This window comes from Trematomus bernacchii, unplaced genomic scaffold (assembly GCF_902827165.1).
Source record: "Trematomus bernacchii unplaced genomic scaffold, fTreBer1.1, whole genome shotgun sequence".
Classification (NCBI taxonomy): domain Eukaryota; kingdom Metazoa; phylum Chordata; class Actinopteri; order Perciformes; family Nototheniidae; genus Trematomus; species Trematomus bernacchii.
This window is the reverse complement of record NW_022987313.1, coordinates 593,156-616,500: the sequence shown is the minus strand read 5'-3', so window position 1 is coordinate 616,500 and position 23,345 is coordinate 593,156. Positions and strand designations below refer to the sequence as shown.

General features: G+C 39.2%; 2 protein-coding genes across 8 annotated transcripts in view; both read left to right on the top strand.

Annotated features, from left to right (window-relative positions):
- Positions 1–13,323, top strand: part of slc4a11 (solute carrier family 4 member 11) — a 115,905-nt gene extending 102,582 nt beyond the window's left edge. For all 7 annotated transcript variants that reach the window (XM_034124411.1, XM_034124385.1, XM_034124413.1 and 4 more), the window contains 5 exons: positions 2,326–2,491; positions 4,427–4,600; positions 6,067–6,262; positions 7,607–7,776; positions 10,528–13,323. In XM_034124411.1, coding sequence (XP_033980302.1) covers positions 2,326–2,491; positions 4,427–4,600; positions 6,067–6,262; positions 7,607–7,776; positions 10,528–10,594 — 773 coding nt within the window. In that variant the 3' untranslated portion in view covers positions 10,595–13,323. The remainder of the gene's footprint in view (positions 1–2,325; positions 2,492–4,426; positions 4,601–6,066; positions 6,263–7,606; positions 7,777–10,527) is intronic.
- A 1,724-nt stretch (positions 13,324–15,047) lies between these two features.
- Positions 15,048–22,725, top strand: rpia (ribose 5-phosphate isomerase A (ribose 5-phosphate epimerase)). Its single transcript, XM_034114256.1, has 9 exons — positions 15,048–15,369; positions 16,193–16,253; positions 16,415–16,470; positions 16,805–16,864; positions 17,052–17,116; positions 17,195–17,263; positions 17,602–17,743; positions 19,562–19,661; positions 20,126–22,725. Exons 1-9 carry the CDS (start codon positions 15,199–15,201, stop codon positions 20,221–20,223), a joined length of 822 nt encoding a protein of 273 aa, XP_033970147.1. The 5' UTR covers positions 15,048–15,198; the 3' UTR covers positions 20,224–22,725.
- Positions 22,726–23,345: the final 620 nt, after the last annotated feature.

Genomic DNA, 23,345 nt, shown 5'->3' with positions numbered 1-23,345 from the left:
TTATCTCTTCGATTTACACACAGCATCTATTGCACATCTGTCCGTCCTGGGAGAGGGATCCCTCCTCTGTTGCTCTCCCCGAGGTTTCTCCCATTTTTTCCCTTTAAACTGTGGGTTTTTCTCCGGAAGTTTTTCCTTGTATGATGTGAGGGTCTAAGGACAGAGTGGGTCGTTTTTCCTCATACTGATATTCTGATCAAACTGTGCTGTTGTATTAGCTGTAAAATGTCTTTACTGTAGAGTATTTTTATTATTTGTACAGCACTTTGGCTCGACCAAAAATCGTTTATAAATGTGCTATATGAATAAAACTTGATTTGATTTGATTTGATTTGATACAGATACATATATTAGATTATATACAGTACATATATTTTACAGATTTTTTTAAACCCCAGCTGTCATAACACGGCAAAAAGTGACATTGTAACACATTGTAAGATCAAATCATTCACATGGTAATTTTGAACAACATGTCTCTAATTCAGATTTGATTTCTAAATGTATTGCATTATAAAAAAGCCAACCTCATATTCTAGTGATGTCACTATGTTACAGAAGTTAACAAAGAAGTCCAATGGAGGTGTTTCAGGCAGGGGGGGGAGTGTGTGGGAGAGAAACTCCTCATGGAGGGAACACAGGGATTTTAGCCTTTGCAGACCATTTACATGCACCAAAACATAAATAACACACTACAGGAAAGAGAAACCCCCCCAAAAGCGCAATAAGGCCCCATTAAATATGTTATATTTAAAAGCTCATCTTTGTGTTCATCATTGAAGAGATTTGAATGTGAGTCAAAAGATTGGCAATGCATAAATCTTCACAATTGTCTTTGCAGAAAATATACAGAACTTCTCAGAACTATTACAGTCAATATCTGTTCCCCCCCTCGACGCCACATGCACAGGCACATATTTCTCCTCACAGCTCTTAATGAATAATGAAGTGATTAGCAGTTGTGTACTGTAATGTTAACTAGGGCAAACATGTCTTAGGGAAAGAATAGTTGATTTATAACATCTGCATGTGCATTAACATTTCTTTGAACTTACATAATGTGAGTTCATTGTAACACATAGGACAAATCTGTACCCTCGATCAAAGCACAGCATTTGTTTGATTCACAACATTGCATTAAATATGAAAAATTAGGGAAAGTAATTGTAAGGAAGCTGTTAGTGGTTGCTAGTCAGCTATATCTTTTTTGCTCGGGGTGTGTATTCACTTTAGGGCTTCGGACTCTGGTCCAAATCTGGTGAAGGGCCCAAACTTGTTGTGTGTTTACTTCCAAAACAGACTGTCTATCTGCAGGGCCTCCTCTATTTGGTGCCTTTATTGTCTTTTTATGTTCTTTAATCAAGGCACAGGCCAAACCACATGGGAGATAGTCAGTTGTTATCCTCTATTGTTAAGCATCATTTTTGAGTCTCCATTCATTGTTGCCAAGGCAGCAGCTGTTCTCCAGGGGTCGGACGCAGAAACACAGAGACAAGCGCCAAACCCTCAAGTGAATTTAAATTTAAGTGCCGGGCCAATTTTCTGTTCCTTTACCTCCAGAGACAATAAGTCATAAGATAATAACCCCATTATTGCATTGTCATTTCCTCCTAAATGTAACCAGCTGCACTTAATTCAGCAGCATTTGAGGTGATACAGCCCTAAATGAGATCTACAGCAGAGGGAAAAAGAGAGCGCCAAACACAGGAAATGATTTTTGGTGTGAAACGTGAGTCATAACAGCAGTAACAGAGACAGTTATGTTAGTGAAGATGGAATCTGAGGAGCTGGGAAGTACTGATGGAGAATTTAAAGCAAAATAATATTGACAAAATGACATTCCTGTCACCATTTAAAGTCCACTAAAGAAACTGATGCTTATAATTGAGCTATCATAGAGATGTAATCAAGTAGGTCATGCCCTAAGCTACAGTTATCTAACAAAGGAAGAACTCATTAAAACTCAAAGGTGTAATTAGGGCTGCAGCCAAGGATTATTTCCCACTATTATCAGCAAATGTATCTAATTATTAATGAACGAAAACAGCAAATCCTCATATTTAAGAAGCTGGAATTTTTGAGGTTTTTGAATAAAAAATGACTACAATTATAAAATGTTATCAAAATAGTTGACATTTATCAAGTGGTAGAAAGTACTGTACTTGTAATAGAATATTGTAGGACCATAGTATTTATTTTATTCAAGTAAAATACATAATTAATCCTTACATATCTGCATTTATCTTCTGTTGATTGAGTATTTGACTAATTGTCTAATCATTTTTTGGCTCAAGTTGTAATTTTCTTCTCTTACTCTGTGAACAGTTCCAGTTTTTAAAGTTCATGACCGGCCCGTCTTCAGGGTGGCTCCCTTTGAGCGTCTGTCGGCCCTCAACGTGGTCAGCGCCATGGGCCTGGGCTTCCTCCTGGCCCTCCTCATCTTCATCGACCAGAACATCGTCGTCTCGCTGACCAATGCGCCAGAGAACAGGTAGAGACAAACATGCCTTCATATACAGAAGAATCCTGACCAAGAATGCATCATGTGTTAATCCTATGATGACTTTTTGTCGTGACTTTATTTACAAGTAGATAACTGTCGATTCTGTCCAAAATGATAAGAAATAGTGAGGGTGAATCCTGGGATTATAATCTCATGCAATTACTGGTTTAAACTCTTTCTATGGCCCTTTGAAAAGCCACCAAAGACCTTGGGGATGTGCAGAAACCGGATATTTGCCGGTCTGTTTGGGAGGGGAGATTAACTGAAGCAGAAACTTGACATCTGAGTCAAATGTTCACAGTCAGGGAGCTCTGAAGAAGCCTCAGAGCCAAAACACTACGCTGAGCTTTTCACCCTGTTCTTCTGAAATGTGCATTGGACAGACCACTTCAGAGCAGCCCTACAGTGGAAATCTATAATGATGACATTTCCACCCTTAGCATCGACATTTGTTCGGCAGAAATTAATTGGATCTGGAAGTTTGGGGAAGATTTCACTGGAAGGCAGGACGACGGTTGCTATAGCATGAAAAACAAAGTGATTTCCAAGCATGCCGATCTTTTTAACGCTGTCACAATATGTAAAGAAAATAGAAGTTGATGTAACACCTATCAAAAAGGTTTGTAAGCACAGTTGCTGTATTCAATCTTCACTGCTTCTTTCATGTGTACCTAACAATAGAACAGAAGCGGAAAACAGCGATGGCTATTTCTGTTCCTGCTCTCTTTTGACTAATGCATCCTTTGATTTGCACGACATCATTTTTGTATCTGGAAATAAGATGTTTATCGAACCACACCTGCACCAGATCACTTCTTTGTTTTCTGTCATAATTTATTCATTTAAAATATTAGTCATTATTATGCAGATCATCATACATTCAGTAATGTTTCCACTGAAGGAAAATAGGTCAGAATGAAGCTTGGTTAGTCTTATCCTAAGTTATTTAGGGATTTAGAGACTATATAGTAAGAAAACAACCCTCTTTTCCTCTATTGTGCAGACAAATGTTCTGTGGCATCAGATCGCAAGGTCAACCCTTTATGTACAGTTACTTCAATGTCACTTACATATGTTTTATATATTGGAGTTATGGAAACACGAGAGACATGTCCATTGATTTCCTATTTGTTGAATGAGTTAGTGAGAGATATGAGCAATTGTAGTCCGGTTGTATTGAAGGGCAACGCTAATCTTAGGAGATTGATGCCCTTTGAATTTGTGTGTCACATGTGCTCATGTTTGATACTTACAGGTATTGTTAGGCAGTATAGCCTCCACATATTAACACCACTATGTTGAAGTGAAAAATGCAATAGCCAGAAGTAAAAGGCTAACATTAGTCTAGTTGGCTTATAATATAAGCTAACTACATCAAGGTTACATGACTGCGTGTCACCACCACTAATCTAAAGGCTGCTAATGTTCGGGCTGATGACGTTTAGTAGCCTCATTTAATCACTTGTTTGCGATGGCCATTTTCGGACATTCACGAGTGTATTCACTGACATATTTTATGTTATTGGACAAAATGTTAAGATATCTTTATTTTGTGTAAACTACAGACGTTTTTCAAGCATCTAACCAACAACACATTTAAAAAAATGTATTGACTTTAAGACGAGGGGACTAGACGTGGGAAAATACTATCAAATGTACAGGTTTTAGGACTCAGGTGGTTGCAGGGCTAATTGTGATAATATGGAACTTATAAGGCCAGGAAAGACATTCAAAATAGTCGGGAAAACAAACAAAGACGGGAAGCAAAAACAGATATGACGCACTTTGGGAAAACTTCTAAATAAAACCGCAACCAGTAAAGTAGAAACTAAGATAATGTTAGTGTTCTCATGTGGGTGAGTTGTGGTGGTTTAGCCTGTTGTTGTTGTTGTTGTTGAGTTTAACGGTTGCATTGCTCCGCAGGTTGCTGAAGGGCACGGCGTATCACTGGGACCTGATGCTCTCTGGGCTCATTAACATCCTGATGTCGGTGCTGGGGTTGCCCTGGATGCACGCCGCCTTCCCCCACTCCACCCTCCATGTGCGCCAGCTGGCGTTCGTGGAGCAGCGTGTGGAGGGAGGGCACCTCTACGAGACGTGAGTTACCTCATCGCCGGTGCTAATCAGACGCTCAATTAAAGGTCGTCCTCAGAGCACGCGGTGACCGGTGATTTTGTGTCGCAGGCTACTGTATCCTGTTCTTAGCTGATTGCATGATTACTATGTAATAATGTATAACCATTTTGTCTCCGGGTTGAAAAGGTGGGGGGGCTTTCAAGAGATGAGAGGATTAAGGTTATCATTACGGCCAAAGTTAGCATATATTAAGGATTCTTCAAGTAATCAAGTGTGATAATAATGCACAAGGCACAATCTTCTGTAAGAGATCTAATAACAAATGTTGATTGAAAGAAAATATGCAATTAAGGGTTTTGAATGTATGCATATGTCCAGAACTTATTATTCTAAATGTACATATATGATTGTCTATGATAAGTGGTAATGTAAAGAAAAGTTCCCAACCTTTTTTGAAATGTCAACTTTTGAAAAGGAATTGAGCGTACTTATACTTTGCATTTCAAGAACAACTACAAATTAAATAACGACGAAGGCGTGAAATACCCACTTAAGTTAGTCATATGCAAGTCTAATCAGGTGGATATTTAGCTGATTTACATGGTCTAAAGAGCCTTTCAGATCAGTTTTGGAGCCTAAACCTCAAAAGTCTCCTTTAGGATGAAGCCTGGGGTTGACACATGCTAGCCCGTTTGTTGCAAACTGTATGTTCATGAGTTGTTCAACTAAAGTCCCTTCTAAGATTGTTTTATCCAAATCGTTTGTCAGACGCCTGAACAGATACTGATGGTTAAAATAAGAACATTTTCTTGGAACCTCACAGATGTATCTTGTCACTTCTTTGTGGGTCTTATCCCTACAGTACATTTTAAGAACCAACACTTATATGAATTATTTTGCTTTTACTCCCTTCACTCTTCTCTGGAAATAATAAAAGGATGGACTTTTCTGTTACAATTTGTGCAATTCACCAGACAATACAAAACCTTCAACTCTACATTGTATCATCAAAATAGAATGCTTATTGATCTTTGAGTGACTGTACTACACAACACATCACTTGACTTGGTTAAGACAAGGAGTTCATATAAACTCAATCCCAGAGCCCAGTGAACATGATGATTGTCAAAAGATGCTGAAAACAGACACATGGACTACGAACAACATAATGAACCATTGGGCCATAATAGCTCATAACTCCAAGGACGAGTTTCATTGTGTGAGCAAGGCCTGTCGGTGAAAAGACCTTAGAAATCATGATATAACATATTTCTGTAAATGAGTCCAAGGCTAATATATTTCCCTCAAACTCCAAGAAATGTCACCTGGAAAATTGTGATTTTTCAAATGGAAAATGTGCAGGAACACTGATAAGAAAACCTTGGAAAAAAACCTTGCCTGTTGCATTGTATTAAACAATCATGTGCGCTCCAGTAAGCGTTCATCTGTGTGTGTTATTGTGTGTGTGTGTGTGTGTGTCTCCTCAGTATCGTCCAGGTGAAGGAGACGCGGCTGACGTCTCTGGCTGCCAACATCTTCATCGGCGTGTCAGTGCTGCTGCTGCCCCTGCCGCTGCAGTGGATCCCCAAACCCGTCCTGTACGGCCTGTTCCTCTACATAGCCCTCACCTCCATCGACGGAAACCAGATGTGCGACCGCATGGCTCTCCTCCTCAAGGAGCAGGTGAGGAAGTGTGTGTGTGTGTGGGGGGGGGGGGGGGGGGGGGGGGGGGGGGAATACATGTGTGTGTTTGGCCATATGAAGGACTCTGCACATCAAACGGTAGACTGGATTTGGAGGACCGGATCTGAGCCAAAAGATATTTGCAAATATAATTGTTGTTTGTTTTAATCTACTCTGAATACCAGGTGGGTTTAGTGAATTGAAACAGATCAGCTCATAAATGAACATTCATCATTTAAGGTTGTTATTTTCTGACCCTTTCTTCTTCTATTGTTATATATAACAAACAATATTTGCAATATACTGTACTTTACCAAAAAGTAAATCTACAATAATATTTTTCTTGTGTCTATTTTCCTCTGTGTCCGATTTAACCTTCCTTCTGGAAAAAAAAAAGTCCTTCTAACAGTACACCTCACACACCGGCGCCTCCAAATGGCAGTGAGAGGTATTTGTTCCAAATGTATTTTGGTTATTGGTACTTCACCTGGATGTTTGAGCTCCACCGTGCAGAATAATGTATACACATAGATGTATTAAACAGCAAACTATTCTACATTAAGTAAAATAACAAAAAACTCTTTACATACTATAATGTCAATAATACAAGATGGCAAGTTAACAGCCTGTGACTCATAACATTTATTTAGTTTGAGACAGATTTAAAGACCTCCACTGTTGAGAGTCTTCAGTCTTGGTTTTATACATTTAAGATTCTTTCTCCAGCTCCCTATGTGGACATACTTACACAAAATGATCATGACTACATTTAAGAAATTTGATCAAAAACATTTATTTTAAAATGTTCTACAGAAATCGCAATAATATCGTAATTGTGAATTATTATGGCCACGATAATCATATATGGAAAATCTGCTTGTGACAGCCCTATAACAAATAAGTAATGTTTCCAAAATGATAGACAACATGGTGAAATAGTTGGACTGTCAGATGTGTGATGAATTTTGATTCATCAACTCCTGTTGTTGCAATTGTTCATACCTGACACTGGATCAGTTGGAAGAGATGAGTTTGTTTCTGATACACCCAGACTGAAAACAAAGACAGTGTATTTTTACATAAAAGTCTTTAGGAGTTCAGGTTTTAAAATAGATTCAGCCGCTTCTCTCCTGCACCCCGCCTCACACACTCACACAGGAGACCCCTCACGCTATAAATACACTTCATCAGATAAAGCCCACTGAGTGTTATTTATGATCTAACCCCGCTGTGCACTTCTTGAAGGTGTGTGGGCCGTCCTCTTCCCTGAGACAGCAGGAGACATGAGAACAGGAAAGGTCCTCAGTTTGAATATTAATCTCTCCCGATCCTCTCCTCCTGCAGACCTCCTACCCTCCGACCCACTACATCCGCAAAGTGCCCCAGAGGAAGATCCACTACTTCACCTTCCTGCAGATGATGCAGCTGCTGGTGCTCTGCACGTTCGGCATGTACCCCATCCCGTACATGAAGATGATCTTCCCTCTGCTCATGATCATGTTGATTCCAATCAGGTACGACCTCGGCCATTTTGCCCCAGAAAATCGTTTTTACTGATCAAAAATATTTGTATTGTGTTTTGATGAGGTTTGTCATTTAGAGATGGAAAGCAAAATATATGCATAAAATGAGACAGTGGTCTGTACTGATGGTATGTACAAAGAGAAAAAAGAACACAAACAAACAATAACAACGACTAAAGTAATCCCCTACATTCACTGCCAGTGAGCCTCATACACGCGATTATTTATCAGGAACATTGTTAGAAAATAGTTGTTTACTTACTACTTTAAGTACTTTAAACAATGATGGAAGGATTCAGCAGCACACATTTAACAAGTGCTGTCTGACCTCAGTCTGGATGATTTCATCCTCAGGAAAATGTGGATGTACCTATCTTTGACTAAACCAATCCTTCTAAATAGCACCTTTTGTGACGATACAAATTTTGATTTATTTTCAATTAAAGGTACATTTATTTGTAGTCACATTTTCTTTTTATATAACTTAAAGGGGACCTATCATGCAAAATGCACCTTTGTACGTCTTTTATACAGTGTCAGGGAACTCACCAAGTGTCAGAAAACACAACCCTCTCTCTTTTCCTCCATACCCAAAATCTCTAAAAACGGGGCTGCAACGGATCTGATAAAAACTGATCCAGATTTGAAAATAGTCTGACGTAAGTGACGAGGAGCTCCGCCTATATGGCCAACTCTCCACCAATCAGGGGAATGAGAGGTTGCCGTGGCATGGTAACAGCATGGTAACATGACGCTCGTAACTCGGCCCCCTCCTTTGCAGGGGGGCGTGGTCAGCTGCAGCGCATGGAAAGACAGGGTGGAGGAGAGCAAAATAGAGCGAAATGAGGCATGGCTAAAATGCATGATCTGTTTGGTATTTTGAAAAAGAAAACGTATAAATATACCTTATATAGGTATGGCCCTACAATATATCATTCAAATATAGCATGATAGGTCCACTTTAAGTTTAATGTCAAAAAGTCATACTTTTTAAAGAAGCTGAAGCCTTAGACCATTTCACATATTTTTCATGAATTATTTTTCTAATTCTCATTAAATGTATATATGCTCTACATGTTGTCTCAGCGGGAAACATACACGCCATACATCCAACAGCATTATATATGCTATTTGTGAATTCACAGAATAATTCACCACACTCTCCTTCTTCCTTACTCCTTGCGGAATACCTTCAATAAAAAATGATGCTCTGGTCTAGAAAAACTTGTAAAATGTAAAGAAAAGTAGCTTCTGTATTTTCCTATATTTGTGACAATATGGTGTGATTTCCTGCATGTTAGTTATGCAGATAATAATCATCATTAACACACGTTTCCACACATTTCATTTGATTCTATTTAAAGCCCATATTTAGCAGTATGCACGCCTGATTAAAGGAGTATCATTATTCTTCTAGTGGAAACATCACATCTATTGCAGATTATGAATGGCTTATTGGTTGCAATTAAAGTGCTATAAAGTTGTTCAGTGAGGAGCTATTATGTCAACAGAAGTACAAATAAATAACTAGAACATCCAACCAGAGGGACTTCTGTTCTCCAAAATACTCTTGAACTATTATTGAGTTTAACTGTTTGGTAATTAAAATCGTGCTTCTTTTATTTTGTGCACTTGGGGCATTAAACACACACCTGATATATTGTAACTTATGCTTACAGTTGCCTTACATTTAGCAGACAATGAGCAATATCAGTATTCATTTAGAAATTGTGTTTGTGGTGAATATAAGTCAAAATATTCACTTTTATTTTCACCTTCCTGTATCGGTCCAACCAACTCCTGAGGGGAATATTTATTCTTTAGCTGCTTATATTTTAGACTTTAGAGTGTGGTGATAATTCTTTGAAACCACGACAAAACCATTTGCATACACTTGGTCATTTTATCTTTGTTAAATTAGTGACTTGAGCAACTTTAATTCAGAGATCACAGTTTGGTCTTTTCTGATGTCACAATAGCTACAATCATAATTGTACTGCATTTTAAAGAGGCCCCATTTAGTTTTTTGGGTTTTCTCTTTCCTGTACTGTGTTATAAAGGTGTTTGTGCATGTAAATGGTCTGCAAGAGATAATATCCCTCCAGAGAGAGTTTTCCTCCCACACACCCCGACTCCCTGCCTTAAACACCTACATTTAACTCCTTTGTTTACTTCTGTAACATAGTGACATCACTATGTAACACTTGCGCTTCTATTGGCTAGCGCTCCAACACATGTACGTGATAGGCTAAGGGGTGGGACATCTCCAAGCGGTTGGCCAATCACAACAGAGCCGGCCAGCTAACCAATCAGAGCAGACCAGGCTCTGGTTTCAGACAGAGGGTGAAAAGAGGTGCTGCAGCACAGGCAGTACGAGAAAAATAAAGAGCTTTTTGAACATTAAAGCATGGAGACATGTCCCAGTAGAGACACTACATACTAATATGAACCTGAAAGTTAGCATAATAGGGCCCCTTTAAAGTACTTTTTGAGTGTGAAGACTCATTTGTTTCCAGACCTACAGTATAGTGCCTTTGTGCACACAACAAAAGTACACACCAGCCACCACTGTAACGCTGATCCTATCTCTTGTTCTCTGCTACTACTGAGAGCAAAGTGATACATCTTGTGAGATAAGATCTGACATTCTGATGGTTGGGGCTTTTGTTTCCTCGTGCTTTCTCTCCCTGCGCTGCTCTAACAAGAAACGACTGACATTGATTCTGTCTGCTCTGTGTTTAGGAACAACGTGCTTCCTCATATCATTGAGGCCAAATACTTGGACATAATGGATGCCCAACACATGTAACGACAGCTGGAGATAAGTCCTGGATCCACAAGAAAACCGTCTGGAATTTGAAGGGAAAAAAAATAATACAAATACGGATTTAAAAATATTTTTCAATGCAAAAAGGAGAGATACCGACTATTTTGATTTTTGTATCTGATAAGAACATTCTTGCAGGTGAAGCACTGGAAAATGGGAAGTGATGTGAGAAAGAGAGATGAGGTGCTGTGGGAATTATTTCCAAATGTGGACGGACAGCCTCTCTTTGGGAAAGTTCTGCCAAAAAAAAAAGGAAAGTCCAGAACCCTGTTTCCCCTCTGTTTGACCCTGTCAGCCTGTCAGTGACATATACCTCCATGTTCCTCCACATTTTACAAAACCCTTACTGGAGTGTAGTCATCTGTGTGTTAAGCTATGGGTTAGTGCTTCAAGTACTCACTAATACTGTGTAAGTATTAAACAATTCTGCCATTATAGAGAAGCGTATTTGCACAATGTAAGCATGAACACTCGCATTGTGTTTTTACACCGTCATTCTACATGCTTACACTGTGTTGCCAAGTACTTAAATACTTTTCCGTGGGTGAATTAACGCTGCATTCAAACCACTGCAAAGTAAATGTGTACCCTTTGTAATTCTGTCATTGTGCAGTGTGAAAACCGTTACATTCCTGCACCTTTTAGCTGTGATTCCCCCCTTTTTACTATGAAGGACACTTGTGCTTATAGTTTCTAAGTCATTCCAAGAAAATGCAGCATTCATTAAGGAGGTAAAAGGAACGTGTGTGTGTGTGTGTCATAGCCACACTACTAAGCTACTTTATCGTTTTAAGTTAGAGCGATGTCAGGCGACAAATTCGAGCGAATTTCAGTGAAAGATTTGAGCGATGTCCGGCGACAAGTTAGAGCGATGTGAATGCAGCTTTGGGTGGAATTACTCAGCTGAATAAAATAAAATAACATTCCACAGTTATATATTATATTTTGTAATTATTTAGAGCAACAGCACAAACCAAACTATATTGTGAAATCTTTATCAAATTATGAATATATTAGAATATATTATGGCAATATACAAAAAAAAAGTATTTTAGGTTTAATTCAAATATAAATATTTATTTATCATTATGACAGTTTATCTTCTAAGTAAAATAATGAGAATTGTTTGTGTTTATGCTGAAACGGAAAGTAGTTTGTAATTCTCTGTTTGCTCCTTCACATTCCTGATCCACAGTTACTGATTGTTGAATTTTAGCGTCTTGTCTTACATCAGGCTGTGCCGCTGTGTTTACACATCAAAGTCATTCCAGTTCATGTCGAAGTCCAACACCGTTCTGGTGCATCGGTAGTAAAGATGAAAGGCAGGTAAAGGTAAAAAAAACAAAAAAGATTACAAAAAACCTTTAAAAAAAACTATTTGTGAGCTTTGGATTAAACAAAGTGCATCCTATTTTTGTTTTATTTTGTGAACAAGTGTTCAAAGATGAGTTTTAGAATAATCTGGTCTTGTTTTCTATTTAGATGTTATGATTAGATCAATGCTTGCAAACGTTGTCATGTAAAAAATCCAGACGTCTGGAAAGATTATCTTGTTATTCTACAGTACAAAAAATAAAACACAAAAAAAAGACAATTTATTTTAGCAGACACTGTTTTGCCTAAAGCATGTCTAATCTGGGTTTTTGATATGATGTAATGCTAATAGACATGTATCCAAAAGAGTAACAAATCTAACAGTAACTTCTCAATGAACCGAATGCAACGCTCAATATTCAGCAATACTGTGTATAAAAACTGGTGAGATTCAGGTTTCACAGCGGAAGTGGTGAAACAAAAGCCAACCGTTGCATTTTTAAGACTTTTAGTTCATCTATAATAAAACTGCTCTGTGCTGATTCAATTATTTCAAACATCAAGAAGAAAAACAAATGTTTGCCCGTGAACAAAGCATTCACAGCGCTGGGTTTTATTACTGTTTACTTGCTTTCCCAAAGTCCAAATGGCAGCTCCCTCATGCATACTGTTCAACTTTGTCTTACAGATGTGAGAAAGATGTCCAATTTAAGCAGATGTCTCATGCCGAGGTAGCAAGGCATGAAAGGAAAGCTCGGAAACATTTGCATAATCCTTTGGATTAAGGCTTAAAACTGCTCTGGCGAGAGAGATGTGAGGTATGAAGTAATATGTACAGTTTGCAATGCAAAGTTTAGTTTTTATCAAGTATCCATTATAATCCACAGCAAGGTGTTAGTTTCTAACTTTGGACAGAGTACAGAGATTTAACCATTCTTCTTCTTACGTGACAGTATTGTTGTTGTTCCTTGATATCTTCTCCGTGCTGATGATTTTGGAATAGCAGCAAACTTCTCTCAGAGGGCCTGACTTCAGATTCAGAGCGATATTCAGATTCAGACGTTTGTGAAACCTTGACTCCCCTCCTCCTGATTGGATTTGTTTGAAATTGCGTACTGTGGTGTTTTTGCTTTTCTTTTCCTGATTTCATATAGCCTACTTTTTCTAATCATGAATGTAAGATGTTTGGGTTTTTATATAGCATAATCATTTAGGTGTCGAACAGAAACTGTAATTTTGTCAAAAAGATCAGCTATATTTGTAAGCTGTAATATGTAAAATGAGAAAAAATGGTTATAAAACAGAATGTGTTGGTTTATTATAGTATATATATATAATGTACACTGAAAAAGAGAAACTATCTCAAGCTGTTTGCCAAATAAAAAGTAGTAGTGATGTAAATGTTGCTGTTTCCTTGTGTTTCTCCTTGACCATTACATGGCATCTCAGATCATAAGTGCTAATGAGTGAATTTACAGTATATAAACATGCAGAAAGATCTATGCAAGTAAGAGTATCAGTTATCGTGCAGAATACTCTGTTACAAGTTAAAGTCCTGCGATCAAACCATGACTTAAGTCAAATTATAAAAGTATTGACATCAACATTAATGTGGAGTACCAAAACTAAGGTACTCATCATGCAGAGTAGCCAATTTCAGAATAATATATAATATTAGATTATTGGACTGGATTTTAATCTATAATTTGATAGGTGAAAACAATGTTAATGTTTGGGCTGTGATTGCATATACAGCTGTGTATCTTAATTCAAATAATAGGACACCATACATTATGTGTTAATAACACTGTATTAATGATTTGATTATGTAAATGATTAGTAACTCAAGTTATCAAATAAATCGAGTCCAGTAAGAGGTAAAATATTTGTCTCTGTGATGTACATGTATTGGAGTGGAATAAATTCAAGTAGCTAGAAGTACAGTACTAAGGTAAATGTACTTAGTTACTTTACACCACTGTCAATATGTTGTGGGGATACTCAACACGACCATTGCTTCAAGCAAAAATAAAATTGTGGAACTCCAAAAATACTGGCATTCCCGTGTGTGTAGTCTTTGATCACCCTCAGTTCCTGATTTAAATAATTATGTTACACATGTTTTATTTAATTTCATTAAGGCAAAGGCTTTGTACAGATCCCTTTTAAAGGATAAACTTAAAGTTTGGCCTTTTACTTTAATGAAGAAAGGGGTTTTCTGCATATCCCATTAAAAACACATGACTCATGGGTGAGGTCTATAATTATAGTAGCTGCACCAGTTCTCTCTGATGTATCCCAAAGCTCAAAATTACAACTTCACCCTTTGTTGTGCACAAGAACAATCTAAGTCTAATTGGCAGATTTACTGTGATGAAATTTATAGCATACATTTCCAGCTCTTAAGGGAAGAAGAAAACTCTTTTTTTTATTTTGGACACTTTAATCTTGCACCACCCTCAGGCCAAATTGTCAATTTTGTACTAAAGAAATCTCATAATCTGATATGAAAGTTGTAAAAACTGCTCTGCTCAGTCATGCTCCCAAAGGGATACACCATTAAAATAGTACTGACTTCATGGCTGTTCCTCTGGCGCCACCCTCAGGACAACTGTAGATGTTCAGCTCCACACTCAGGTAAGATCTCCGTCAGTATGATCAGAATTATATAATGTTCACTTATTTCATCAACTTTGTGGAAATGTTGGCCACCACGTATATGAACAATTTAAAGCCATTGTTTCTATTACACTATTACCATTCAAGACGATTAAAACTTGAATATATGTAAATAAAGTAAAACAAGGAAAGAAAAAATATCATACAAATTCAATTTAACATTTGTCAAATACACAAATGCTTTCTTTTTGGTCTTTTTGGTGTCCTCAACTTATTTTTCTTGTCAATCTCTTATTATGTATTTAAAATGTTCAAATAAATAAAAAGCACTGTCCAAAAAAACAATATCTATCCCATATCACCTATAAAAAAAACACAGTTCTCTAGTGTTATCCTGAAGTTGTATTGTTTTGCCCAGTTTTCTATCTAACAGCCGTGCTGCACATGCGCAGATAACCGCAGATTTACGAGGCATATGATAAGAGTTAAGACAGGTGACCAGCTGTCAGAAACAGGGCTTAAAGCAAAAACAACAGTCTGCCCTTCACGTCTTGGTGCAGAGGAGTAACCTGTCAACATGTGGGCCCGTCTGTGGGCCTGAGAGTGTGTGTGTGTGTGCGTTGTGGGCGCGTGTGTGTGTTGTGGGCCGGGTCATGAGACTACAGGGGTGTGTGTTCTCCTCCTTCAGTAAACTCGCAGCTGGATTTCTCTCTTCAGCATCCAGCAGGAGGAAACACGTGTGTCTGCTCTCTCAGTCCGCTAACATTATGGCAGAGGAGGCGAAGAAACTGGCCGCTTATGCTGCTGTGGATAACCACGTTCAGGTACATTTAACTGTCTAAAATATATTTGAATATCACCAAATGTGTCCACAGACTGCTAGCTTGTTGTTTCCACCACCTCAGCCATGTGTAGTTCTCATATGCTGCATGCTAGCAAAGTTAGCTACTATACAACCAGGTAATGTAGCCTAGCTTGCTAACTTACTCCCTTATCTAACATGCACTGTTTGGGAGGGAATTAGCTCAGTGCTATGCATGCTTGTTCCGGGATAGTGGGCTAACTTTGTTCGGCATTAAGGACTAAATATATCAACCGTATGTTACAGCATGTGTTAGCTAAGAGCAGGACGGGCAGTGTAGTTTTAACTGATGGACAGACAGAAATAGATGAGCTGACCTTAGAAACAGAAGCTAGGTTGATGTAATCTACATTATACATGCCGTTTAAAGTGCTATTAAACATGGTGCAATGGAAATGAAATAGAGCAGGAAATAGACCATGCATTACTGGTAATGAAATGCTGGTAGAAAGAGTGGGAACAGGTTGTCAAATAAAAAAAAATCCACTACAGATCCCCATCTTGTAGGTCATGTGACACTGTATTCCTTGAAACCATAAAAAAGTATTGTCTTTAACCTAATTGTATTTGTTGAGGCAGTTGTTTCAGACTTTACCATGAATGTGTTCATGGTGTTTTGTTCTTGTATGACCCTCAAAGCATAATTTCCCCTAATATTAAAACTCCACGGTTCCTCTTATTGTGTCCATTGCTACAGCTCCATTTCAACACATCGACTAGCATGTTTATCTCTCGGCCCGCTGTGAAATGTTGCATCATTTTGAGTTATTTTCTGTCTCTAATAGAACAACCAAGTGGTTGGAGTGGGCAGTGGATCAACCATCGTCTATGCTGTGGACAGGCTAGGTGAGTAAAACCATCATGAAGTCATACAGGAGGCAGCTGATGTCTCAAAATAACACCCAAGTTATTTAGACAATAACTTGACCACTGTTATATTAAAATGTAGAATGTATCAATATAACACCTTCATTATTCTTTTTAACTGTGTGTGTGGTTTCTTCCAGCTGAGAGAGTGCGTGAGGAGAAGCTGAACATCGTGTGTGTGCCCACCTCCTTCCAGGTCGGTGTGCGATATGTAGTCTCTTACTAAGACTAGAACAACATGACATCTAATTATTTTCATCCTGGTGGCTTAATGGTGCATGCACAGTATTTGTCAACAGCATGTACTGTAACATTGTGGCTTTGTTGCCACACACACAAACACACACACTCTTTCTTTTTGTCTAAGATGAATACACATGGATTTGCAAGAGAAGATGCATTCATACTTGCATTTCCAACATTAATAATGACTGTTTTCATGTTCTTTAAAAATACAAAATCTGAATGCAGCTTTTTGTCTCCTTTCTCCTGGTTTTCACATTTTTTTTCTGTATTTTCCCCCCCCACAGGCTCGTCAGCTGATCCTGCAGCACGGCCTCACACTGTCGGATCTGGACAGGCACCCAGAGGTGCGATGAGTTAGATAAATACATCTGAAAGAAACGGAAATGAGGAAAGGGCCACAATAAGTCAATGCTTAAACCCTGTCAGCTTGAATTGGAGCATTTTGAAAAGGATTTCTGTGAAAATGCAAAGAAATACCTGAATGGTGGAGCTTTGTTGTCTTCTGTAATACATGACGTTCCTCCCACCCAGCTGGACGTGGCGATAGACGGAGCAGACGAGGTGGACGCAGAGCTGACGCTGATAAAAGGTGGAGGGTGAGTACAGTTTAATATACGCAGCAGAACTTAGCCTCTCCTCTGGTTTCTGTCTCACTCTCGCCCTCTGTCTCTCAGCGGCTGCCTGACTCAGGAGAAGATCGTAGCCGGCTGTGCTAAACATTTCGTCGTCATCGCAGACTACAGGTTAGTATTTGCTAGTTTAACTCAACAAAAGAAGTATATTATAAATATCTTTATAGGCTGTTTTCTCTAAATATATTTTTTCCTTACACTATTAGGACTTACAACACAATATTTTACAGTTTCCTTCCTATCTATATTCTGAAATATATATTTTTTTACATAGAGATTTAATAAGAAAATGCTTAATTTGCATTTTAAAATATCAGAAAACTTATAGTAAAAGACAATATGGTCGTAATGTAACAAATCATTTGGGGAGGTTTCATGGTGATTTCTACCTTTTCCCCCTGCAGTGTCTCCCTTTTTTAAATGTGGTTCTCACCCCCCCCCCCCCCCAGGAAGGACTCCAAGGCTCTGGGCCAGCAGTGGAAGAAGGGAGTTCCCATCGAGGTGATCCCCATGGCGTACGTCCCCGTGTCCAGGGCGATAGCCAAGCGCTTCGGAGGGGAGGCCAACTTGCGGATGGCTGTCAGTAAAGCGGTGAGTGGACGATTCTCTGTCCCTTCTTTATCCAACACTTATTGTGCTCTCTTCAAAGACCTCCAGTTTCTTCTTTTTACTCACAGCTTTTCTTTAGGTTGTCCTTTAGTATATTTCTGATATCTTTATCACACTGGTTCTTGCTTGTGGGTATCCAAGGGAGTGAACCTTAGCCTGTCCAATCACTGCAGTGTGTGCTAAACCAGATTATTTGCAGAAAACGCTGTTACCTGTGGAGTGTGTGACCTCTAGTAGCACTCTGGAGCCTTTTTCTCCCATGTGCACACTGATGTCTACCAAAGGCTTCACACTATCAGGCTAATCTATAAGTGGTGGTCGGTGCCAAAATATGAGGCAATGTGCAGGCAAAGGTGGAGAGAAAAACACTGCAAGCTAGTACGTGTGGATACAAAGAATGTATGCTTTTAAAAGGCTTAAATAATGGGCTTTGCAAATGTTTTTGTGGAAGGAAATGCCTTCATCGCATTTGTCAGAAACCCTGAATGTAAGATACACTTGTTTCGTTCTCAAAACCCGCCACAGGGCACATCTAAGGAAAGGTTTCTGTGGAAAGTGTTGTCCTCAGGAAAGTTTGTGCTGAAAGCAAAATGACAAATGCTCTGTATCTGCCTCTTTAACAGGCTGCAGTAGAGTATACAGTTAATGATTGACTTTGTCCTCAGTCCTTAAAATGAACAACATCCAGCAGGAGACAGTCTGTTCCTGTTCGTCATGGTTGTGTTCAGACCCGGACACACCGGACCGATTTTCGGCGTCGATAGATGTCTGGCCGTCGATGAGCGTCCTGTCGCCCTACTCAGATTGGTGTGTCCCGCCCCGTTGTGTTTTTTCGGCCGTGCCGACACCTTCCGTCGCCAATTCAACATGTTGAATCGGTAGGCTGTCGGCTAAAGGCCGTCGGCAAAAGAAATCACTCTGATTGGCTGTTCAGTTTAGCGAATCAGTGCATGAGAAGCGAAACGGAAGTGAGGGACCCAAACAAACTATTAAGAAGGTTCGGGAAAGCCCCATGAGCTTCTCGTTGTAGAGTGAAAATGGAACGCACACGCTATTTGTTGTTTGTTTATATCACGCAGTCTGTTCTTCTTCTCTCGGTTATCGCGCAGTCTGTCTTCCGGTTGCCTCTTTTGAATGACGAATACACACTACCGCCGCCTGCTGGTAAGGAGAGTTATTGCCACTCACGCATGCGCAGTGCGTACGTGCTACTTGGCCGTCGGCTGAAGTCTTTGCGGTGTGTTCCAGTGCGACTGGTGGCCAAGACGCAGGAGACGTGAGGCGACACAACAGTCGGGTCCGTCGGGGACGTGTTCTTTGGTGTCAGATTGGTGTGTCTGGCCCTTTATTCCTTCTGACTGCTGAGGCTGGAAGCAATCCGTGTGCTAATGAGTCCCGGCCTCCATGATCACAGACGTGTTATCTAATCAACATTAGCCTCACAGTTACACAATCACCTCCAGACAAGTCAGGCCACACAGCGATGCTTTTCTAACTGGAAAACCTTTGGAAAGCTGCCAATAAGGTGAAGGAATGTGTCCGCTCTGCTTATCAAGGCTCTAGAAGGATTTAGAGTTTGTCAAAATCAGCTTTAGAAACAAGTCTTGAGAAATAAATTGTTCAACATCAAAATATTAGTTTTCTTGTTGAACTAAGTCATGGTCACACTGTAATCACTGCGAATACTTATTTATGACAACATTTCTGTCTTATGAACTTTGCTCACAGCCTTCATGGTGTTACTTTACAATTGAAAACAAATAAACAAACATGTGCCTGTGTTGTGTGTTTGTGTCTCAGGGTCCTGTGGTCACTGACAACAGTAACTTCATCCTGGACTGGAAGTTTGAGCGCGCTGAGAACTGGAAGGAAGTGAACACGGCGATCAAGATGATCCCAGGTGAGGAGATGCCTCATGGTTTATCAAAGGGAAAGTTTAAAATACATATTGTACCTGCAGTCTCTTTTATCAAAAAGCGGTGAAAACGGCAACACACATTTGGTTACTCAAGAAAATACAGTCAAGGTTCAAGGTTCTTTATTGTCAAACTAACATAGCTACAGAGTAATTATGTTGTTGAAAATCTTATGTCACAGGCTTCTCCAACAATGCAACATAATAATAATACAGATAGTAAAAGTAGTCCTTGTTGCGAACAGTTTTCCTGCAAGAATGATTTCCTTTTTACCAAATTAGGACCTCACTAGTATCACTGCGCATCAGGAAGTGTGCAGCTACTCCTTGGCAAGAGACTTGTAACAAAGACATTAATATGAATGAAGTCCTATTCAACCTAAGCATCCATAAGGAAGACTGGGGGAAATGTTGTTTGTGTTTTGACTCTGTGTGCGTGTCCTCTGCAGGTGTGGTGGAGACGGGGCTTTTCGTCGGCATGGCGGAACGAGCGTACTTTGGGATGGAGGATGGAACCGTGCAGGTGCGAGACCCTTCAGTCAACTGAGGGGTTTGATCACTTTCACTGTCGACCCTCCGCTAGAACGACCTCACTTACCCACAAGTGCCGTGGTTATGATTTAGAGCCGCTCTCAGTGTTTGGACAGAGCTGCTCCTCCTGCAGAACTGGACTAAACTTTCTCACACACACACACACACACACACACCCCTCAGAACACTTGGTCTTTCTCATCCAGCAAGCGGTGCTTCTGACACTGTGAGCTTTAAAGTGCCTGATGAGTCAAATCAAGTGCTTCTGATTATTGATGATATGTTTTTTGTGTGGCCTTCTATTGACTCTTCCTGTAATGAACGTGTTTGACTGGATGTCTGCAGAGCTGATGTGAATCATTGCACCTCTGCAAAATGAAACTACGGTGTGCCTTGAGATTATATTATAAGTCTTATTAAAGTAATTCTGCTCTTAAAGTTGCATTTAAAAGCTTCTAATCCTACATCAAACGATGTGCCATCTGCTAGCATGCAGTAGATGCATTGCCATCAGTCAGAAAGCTGATATGCCTTGAAGTCTTTTTGTTTCATTAGATCAGAGTAATATGAACTCTTACCCACAACATCGAAAAGTTACACTCTCATTAAATGAATGTCAGTAATTAATATGCTAATTTGAACCGAAAAAGCTCTAAACATTAATGAGCTCTTTGGTAATTTAGGGACACCCTGTGGTGCAGCTATGAAGCTTCCATTATTTAATTATCGTGTTAGCGACACAATACAGTGTCACCAAAACACATTATAACGCAGAGGCAGGCGGTGATGAATCTAGAGTGGATGCCACTTGCTTCTAAACAGACATTTCAACACATGGTTTGACAGATGTAACAAAGAACGGGTACTCTATAAGTAGAAGATGTCAAAGGGCAGGGAACCTCTGCACAGAAAAGGTGAAAAACCACCAACCAAAGGACAACGTGAATTCACCTCTTTTATTTTCAAGGCATGCACTTCCTGTTTATTCTCTGGAACATGATTTGTAAAATGACAGCAGCTTCAACGTTATTTCCGTGTTTTAGTGTAACTGAAGCTCCTGGTGTGGCATGTTTCATTTCATTTCATTTGTGACGGTGATAAAAATGTGTTATCATCTTAGGCATCCAACTGTACTCACCAAAATGTTTACATCATCCTCTCTAGGAGTTGTACTTATTTGAGAGTTCTGGACCACTGTGCAGGTTAAACGGCTGTAAAATAACATGCACATTTTTACCTTAAAACAACACCATTATGTGACCTGATATTCGTTCTTAAAGTTATGTTTAACAGAGCTGGTTTCAGATTCTGCCTCTATGTTTAAAATGTGTTTATTTCACTGGTCAGAGTGGTACGTGCTCATTATATGGAAGTTATTCTCCTTGGCTGTTGAAACGTGTAATAGCAACTGCTGCCGTGGACTAATGGTCTGATTTCCTGAGTGACGAATGTTTGAGAAATAGTTGCAGTTCGGTCTGACTTCTAACAGCATTTACACTTCAGTCGGCAGAGGTAAAGTCTGCAGCCTCTCTGTTAAACAAACACACGCTGAATGTCCTGGCATGTACAGTACATCCCTTCACTCTGTTTGCTCTTCTTGTGCCTGCATGTCACTGACGTTACATTTCTTATGCCTTACATCAGCCATCTGCTCACAGGAGGTCTGGTGCCATCAACTTAATGTAAAATATAGCTATAGAGGGACGTGCAACATGTTGAGGTAATGATGATGGGCAGTTATGATATAAAATGGTCACACATAATTATCATAGAGCTCAAATGTAAACCAATAGCAACAAAATCACATTTGATGTGCCTTGGCACGCCAAAGCAATAGAACAGCCGGTTGTATTACGTTATCGCTAGATCTATTGACGTAGCTGATCAAGTTGTTGGACTAACGGCCATCTAGAATCAATGCTTCATTTAGTTGAAAATAAAAAATACTTTGAATTTATTTCAAAAACACTGCTATCCGCATTCCCTCAAAAGATATTCAGCAGCTTATCATTCCTTTTCTTAAAAATAGAATGGTGAAGTTGTCTTTCCAATGAAAATACTTTACTGTCCAGTACAACCATCATTTGTTTGAAAATTGTGCCAATTTGTCATGTTCATTTCCATATGATGTATTTTATTTTGAAATGCAGCTTTTCACTCTGCTTTTGCCTTACACTTTATTTTTGTATGTCAATGTTTATGTATATACTGCTCTGAGAGATTTAACATGATGTAATCAGGCAAAGCTACGTGTCTTTATAGAACTATGCTTAGGTATGGGGCATCAAAAATGTTATTCTGGCGTAATTCTACTCATCAGTGAAATGGATGTGAATGAATTTGAGGATACATTAACTGAACAGATAATCTGTGGCCCAGTTTGGCTCCAAGTTGTACACCATGTCGGATATGTTTGCACCAGCATTTCTCTTATTCCTTTACCAATTGACTGTGATGATGATATGGCTGTGAATGTACTATTTTCTTTGTCAAACAATACAGAAACATAATGATAACAGTATGCCTCTTTGTTTTTATTTCTGATGATTCTCTGAAAATGTAATTTTTATCATTCTGTTAATACCTTGATGTGGTGGAACAACTTGGCAACACAATTGAACATAATCGTCATTTATTTGGGTGTCAAACCTCCACTTGTTTTAGCTTTGCAAACTCAATATATCTGCAACTCGACTGACAGGACATCTTTATGGTGCAGTTCTTCCTTATGGTCACTTGGGGGCGCTAGAAATGCAAGAGCTGTGTTTTGCACTTAACTCAGAGTAAACTGGGTTCACATTGTAAGCCTATATCACCCAGAAATAAAACTTGTGTAAAAACATCATACATGCATTAAGCAACGATGTGTACATATGCTTTATGACACTTTGAAAATAACTGAAACTAGCTGTCATACCTATTTATAAAATCACAACTCAGGATATTGCAGGCTTCTTTGCTGGAATGCAGTTTTACATGAGGTTACATTTTGAAAATGCACTCCTTAACACGTTCATAGGCTTTTACAGGCTTTAAGTCATAGCCCTGCCTGTTTGTTTATCTGACATTGAAAACAAAACTCGTGATCAGGAACAGGAAACGTACATCCTCTACAGTGAGCCACGTTGATGCTTTCCA

Bases quoted from the DNA above. Each gene is read 5' to 3' on its own strand.
- rpia (XM_034114256.1), top strand. From the start codon at position 15,199: ATGAGACTACAGGGGTGTGTGTTCTCCTCCTTCAGTAAACTCGCAGCT. The intron at 16,254-16,414 runs GTGAGTAAAACC...GGTTTCTTCCAG, and splicing joins CTATGCTGTGGACAGGCTAG to CTGAGAGAGTGCGTGAGGAG. The intron at 17,744-19,561 runs GTGAGTGGACGA...TTTGTGTCTCAG, and splicing joins GGATGGCTGTCAGTAAAGCG to GGTCCTGTGGTCACTGACAA.